The 6,000-nt window shown below is 40.7% G+C and overlaps 1 protein-coding gene across 4 annotated transcripts in view; it reads right to left on the bottom strand.

Moving 5' to 3' along the window:
• Window positions 1-3,294: 3,294 nt before the first annotated feature.
• The window catches only part of LOC133818936 (uncharacterized), a 43,924-nt gene continuing 41,218 nt past the window's right edge, over window positions 3,295-6,000 (bottom strand). For all 4 annotated transcript variants that reach the window (XM_062252051.1, XM_062252053.1, XM_062252052.1 and 1 more), the window contains 2 exons: window positions 4,032-4,387; window positions 3,295-3,951 (listed from right to left, as the gene is read on the bottom strand). In XM_062252051.1, the coding sequence (XP_062108035.1) occupies window positions 3,601-3,951; window positions 4,032-4,387 (707 nt within the window). In that variant the 3' untranslated portion in view covers window positions 3,295-3,600. The remainder of the gene's footprint in view (window positions 3,952-4,031; window positions 4,388-6,000) is intronic.

Raw genomic sequence — 6,000 nt, 5'->3', positions numbered from 1 at the left:
GGAGCATCAACTCTACGCAAAGTTCAAGAAATGCGAGTTTTGGCTTTCGCAAGTGGCGTTCCTCGGGCACATTATATCGAAAGATGGGGTTGCAGTAGACCCATCAAAGGTAGAGGCCGTGAAGGATTTGCCCAGACCAAAGAACGCATCTAAAGTAAGAAGCTTTCTAGGGTTAGCAAGTTATTATAGGAAGTTTGTAGAGGGCTTTTCAAAGATAGCCACTCTGCTCACCAACCTGACCCAGAAACAACAAAGATTTAACTGGAATGATAAGTGTGAAGAAAGCTTCTAGTTGCTTAAGGATAAGCTTTGCTCAGCACCAGTACTTTGTGTACCAACACCCAACGATAAGTTCGTAGTCTACTGCGATGCATCAAAGCAAGGATTGGGTTGCGTGGTGATGCAAAATGACAAGGTGATAGCCCACGCCTCACGGCAGTTGAAGGAGTACGAGCAGCGCTATCCAACTCACGATATGGAGTTGGCAGCGGTGGTCTTTGCATTAAAAATCTGGCGCCATTATCTTTACGGAGAACGATGTGATATTTATACGGACCACAAGAGTTTAAAATACTTCTTTACTCAGAAAGAACTCAACATGAGGCAGCGCATGTGGTTAGAATTAGTGAAGGATTACGACTGTGAAATCCTATACCACCTGGGGAAGGCGAACGTAGTTGCCGATGCGCTTAGTAGGAAAAGTTATGGAAATTTGGCAGCTCTAGCTAGAATAGAAAAGCCGCTACAGCAGGAGCTTATCAGTGCCGGAATAAAGGTAGTTGTAGGCAAGCTAGCTAACTTGTCTATCCAATCGAATCTGCTAGAGGATATACGGATTGGTCAGGTACATGACGATACACTAGCAGCACATATTGATGCAGTCAGAGAAGGCAAAGCTATAGATTTCTCAATAATTAGCCAAGGTTTATTGAGATATAAGGATCGGGTATGCGTGCCAAATGATCAAAGTATTAAGAAGATGATTCTAGAAGAAGCGCACAGTACCCCATACTCAGTTCACCCAGAATCAACCAAGATGACTCATGATGTTAAGGCAGATATTGGTGGCCAGGGATGAAGAAGGACATAGCAGAGTTTGTATCTAAGTGTCTTATATGCCAGCAAGTGAAGCAGAGCATCAGCGGCCTGCAGGTTTATTGCAACCGCTTAGCGTACCAGAATGGAAGTTGGACGATATAGCTATGGACTTCATGACGGGTTTGCCAAGGACGAATAAGCAGCATGATTCTGCTTGGATAGTAATAGATAGACTAACCAAGTCGGCTCATTTCTTTCATGTTAAGACTTCATGCACGGCAGACCAATATGCAAACATCTATATCCAAGAGATAATACGATTGCATGGAATCCCCAAGACAATAGTGTCAGATAGAGGGTCGGTGTTTACATCGAGATTTTGGGGAAGTTTATAGCAAGCTATGGGTACTAAGTTAAGTCTTAGTACAGCTTTTCATCCTCAGACAGATGGGTAGTCCGAGCGTACGATTCAGATTTTAGAGGATATGCTACGCGCGTGTGTACTTGATTTTGGAGGATCATGGAATAAGTACTTACCGTTGATAGAGTTCTCCTACAACAACATCTACCAGTCAACGAACAGGATGGTACCTTATGAGTTGCTATATGGAAGAAGGTGCCGATCACCGTTGCACTGGGACGAGGTAGGAGAAAGGCAGATACTAGATCCTGAAGCTATTAGACAAGCTCAAGAATCAGTAGCGCTTATTAGACATCGTATGCTTACTGCTCAAAGCTGTCAAAAAAGCTATGCGGATGCCAAGCGACGCGATGTGGAATTCCAAGTCAGAGATCAAGTCTTCTTGAAGATATCTCCTATGAAAGGTGTAAAGCGGTTTGGGAAGAAAGGCAAACTTAGTCCCCGATTCATAGGTCCTTTTGAGATATTGGACAAAGTGGGAGCAGTTACGTATAGACTAGCCCTACCGCCAGCACTAGCAGATAGTCACAACATGTTCCACATCTCGATGCTACGCAAATATGTGCCAGACCAGTGAGACTTAAGTATGATACGATACGATACGATAACACTCTAGAAGATATCTCACGTCCTCAAGTACGATACGATAGCACTCTAGAAAGACTTAAGTTACGAGGAACGACCAGTGAGCATCCTGGATAGGGGGATGAAGCAGTTACGGTCCAAGAGCTTTCCTATAGTAAAAGTCCTATGGATTAATAGTTCTGAACGAGAGGCAATATGGGAGTTGGAGGAGGACATGCAAGGCGGGTATCCGGAGTTATTTGGTAAGTAAATTTCGAGGACAAAATTCTTTTTAGTAGGGGAGAATTGTAGAGTCCAAGAACATTACTTAGCTAGTTAGATAGTAGTATTATTGTTATTAAGGATTAGTGTCTATGTATAGTTTTTGTTAATGGTCCAAAGTCTAGAGTAGTTGGGTCTTTACAATATCAGATTGAGCACGTCATACCACCCGACACTTATAAAATTTCTCTGTTGAATTGTGAGATGATCAAAAACTACAGGACTGACGACCACTAGAGGAAATATTATTTATAAATATTGCTTACAAAATGGTAGCTTGGATTCTAGTGTTTTACTTGTTATTTAAGTATGGTTATGAGCTGCTTATTTGCTGACCGGTTATTTATTTTTGAACAATTTTTGTTTGTTTGAGAATTGTTATTAGACACGTTTTGTCCATTTATAATTTACGAATAATGAAAGAGATCATGTGCAGCGCGATCAGACCTTGCTACAAATTATGCATATGTGTTGATTATTCTTTACTCGAACAGTGTTCAACTGACTGGTATTCACCTGGCCAGGCAGACTGACAGTGTTTAACTAGTCAGGTATTCTAGCAGTGTTCAACTGCTCAGATATTTTCTTTATATTCAATGTGTTTTATGAGTAACAATTGCTCGAAAAGATTCGATCAAGTAGCAAGTGACCAAGGACCTTTAACCTTCGATCACTTGGGGGCTCATAGGGTATACTGGTATATAGTTCAACATAGGCAATGAGAGCACGAGTTAATATATTTGTTTTTAGGCTGACTTGTAAATTTTTGAAGTCAAAAAGGGCCATTAAGCTAACTTGTTTAACAAAGCCTAAGTAACTTGGAATTTTTCAAGTTTCAAAGTTTGAAGCAGATATTCGTGTGAAAATACATGTTATGCTAATAAAATGTTGGAGCAATAAGAGTGTGAGAAAGTTTACTTAGGAAGGACTTATGAAATGTCTATAATTTTCAAGTAGAAAACTAAGTACTCATGCGAAAATATAAGGCATAAATCAAAGAGACTTTACTATTCACAAAAGACATAGAATGTTTTAAGAAAAGTAAAGAGTAAATGTCAAATAGCTCGGCCGTACGAGCAAACTATCAAAGTTGATAAGCGGTGGTTGTCTCAACAAAAGTATAAAGAAAACAAGTAAACTATTGGCTGGAACATCCTCTGGTCGAAATGATAGAGCAAGAGAAGCAGGCATAGTGCCAGCTGGGAGATTTGCCTCCTCGATGACCTTGGCTTCACATTTGGCAAGCTCTTTGGTCCTTGCCTCTTCAAAGTGAAAGTTGTGGTTAAGAGGCTTCTTTAACTTCCATATCTGATAGAACCAGTTGAAGCAGATTTCTTCGTAACGATAAGATTATTTTCTTTGTCTTGTTTCAGCTCCTCATTCTCTTGAGTTTTCTCAACCAGCTGATCGGTCAACCTCTTGTTGGCCTGAATTTTCTTGTTGTTCTCATCAGCGAACTCTTTGAGAGATCTGTCCCAGTCAGTAACTGCTTTCTCTGCCTGCTCAGTCTTTTCTTGGAGATCTTTCTCAGACTTAGTCAGAATATCAATCTTTGTCTGGGCTTCCACCAATTGATCATTCAAGACCTTGACCAGCTCCTCATAGTCAACTGCTCGATGCTGAGCATGACTAATAGTGATGAGTCCCTAGAATATATAATCAGAAAAGTATTCAAAATAAGAACAATTGATAAGAAAGTGAGTGCTTTTTATGATAAGATGCTTACAGTCATTATTTCAGCGAGGCCTTTGTGAAGGACAACTTCAACGATTTGTCGGGGTAGAGTCTCATAGGTCTGTGTTGTCATTGTGTGGTGAAGAGTGTGGTCCGGTAACTCTTTTCCATACTCATCAGCAATGCAAAAGGGTTCACTTAAGCTGGTTGACCAGATAGTTTGTAGGCTGGCAGAAGGTGAAATAGATGGAGGAGTCAAGCGTGGGATAGTGACTAACTGGTCAGACGGTCTCCCCTGGTTGGGCGGTGTAGTCCTCACAACCTTGCTTGGAGGATTTAAGCTACTACCTTCACCAGTCTTCCTCTTTTGGGCAGAGGGAGTGTTTAACTGCTTGATAATGTCTGGATCTGCATAAAAGTAAAGCAAAAACCTGGTTAGTGGAAACGAGAAATAAACATAAGTAAATAAAAATTCTACAGAATTTCATCACAATCATTCTCAAAAAGTAACTATGGGTACTATTAGTAGAAAAACCTAAGTTCAGAATTTCATCAAAAATATTGTCCTTGTCTTCTGACAATGACCTATCTTCTCTGAGGAGCTCAATACTTTTGCCATTTCCAAGTCTGGTAGGGAACGGGGGTCGGTGAGGATTTTCAAGAAAAGGTTCTCTAATGATAAGATCACCTGGTCGGCGTGGCAGAGGAGATGGTTCAGGAGAGAACTGGTCGGTAACTACTTCAGTATCTACATTTGACTGGTCAGTTGTGTTTGCTTCATCAGTAGTGCTGCCCACAGTAATGTCTTGGTTGTTCTATAACAACCCCTCCAATTGAAGATTCTCCAAGGTTACCAACCGCTCAACATCCTTCTCCTCAATGGGCATCTTAGCAAGATCCTCTGCCCGAGAATGCATTTCCTTGGTTAGGAGAGGTTGATAAAAAGGGCCCGCATGCGTAAAAGCAAGGCCGTTTGCTTTAATGTCTGGAGTAAGAAAGTATTCCATATAATAATTTCCAGGATTTGATTTATGGGCAATACTGTGAAGTTACTTAACCTATTTCTGCCTATGAAAAAGGTAGAGAAACTTGTATTCTTGTTGCTTGGATTGGTCCGAAAATCGAACAAATAGTGTACCTCATGAAGGGTAGGTGAGCTCCAACCCTTGAAGTGGTAGAGAATGTATAGAGAAGATAGGGCTTGTATCCCGTTTGGAGCAATCTGGAAGGGAGAAACGTTAAAGTAATCCGCTATTGATCAAAAGAAAGAATGCAAAGTGATAGTTGCTCCTGCATAAATGTGATACCTAGACCAGGCACAATAGGCTCCACAAGGATTATTGGCTCTCTGGTTTGGGTGCAGACACACAACATTCACTCCTCCAAGGCCCAAAGTCTGAATGTGTCTATCGAGCATTTTGGAGTTCAGCTTAGAAGCCTTTGCTACGAACCATGAAGGCACGCGATCTTCTTCTTTCCTCGGTTTGAGTGTAGCAGATTGTTGGATTTCTGTGGCAAACGTCTGGGTAGCCTTTCTCTTGGGTTTACCAGTTTTTTTAACTTGGCAAGGAGGTTTTGAAGAGGCTTCAGTGTCTGTTTCTTCTAATAAATTTTCTCCCACAAAAGGCACTCATTCCACTATCTTTTGTGTTGTTCTATGAGCTAAATGGGGATATTGACCCCGAGGGAGACGATTGGACCTTTTCACCCTGATTGGTTAGAGTTGACGTTGCCTTTAAGGAACTACTCTTCGTGAAGGAAGTATAAAGCTGATCGAGGAAGAATTTTCTTTAGACGAAAAAGACAGTCTTTGAGAGTTCATTTGCTTTATACTTCATCAAAAAGGGGAATTTCAAAATTTTCATGAAAACTCCAAGAGTTCATACAAACCCATGAACCCGAATGTATGTTTGAAGATGGGAAATTTTTCTCTAAAATTTATTGAAATTTGAAGTAAAATTTGCTAACCCAAAGCCTAAACTACATTAAAATAGCCACAAAAGTAATATCCTTCAAAAGAT

This window comes from Humulus lupulus, chromosome 2 (genome assembly GCF_963169125.1).
Source record: "Humulus lupulus chromosome 2, drHumLupu1.1, whole genome shotgun sequence".
In the NCBI taxonomy this organism is placed as follows: domain Eukaryota; kingdom Viridiplantae; phylum Streptophyta; class Magnoliopsida; order Rosales; family Cannabaceae; genus Humulus; species Humulus lupulus.
Note: the sequence above shows the minus strand (reverse complement) of the source record. Positions and strands in the feature narration are given on the sequence as shown.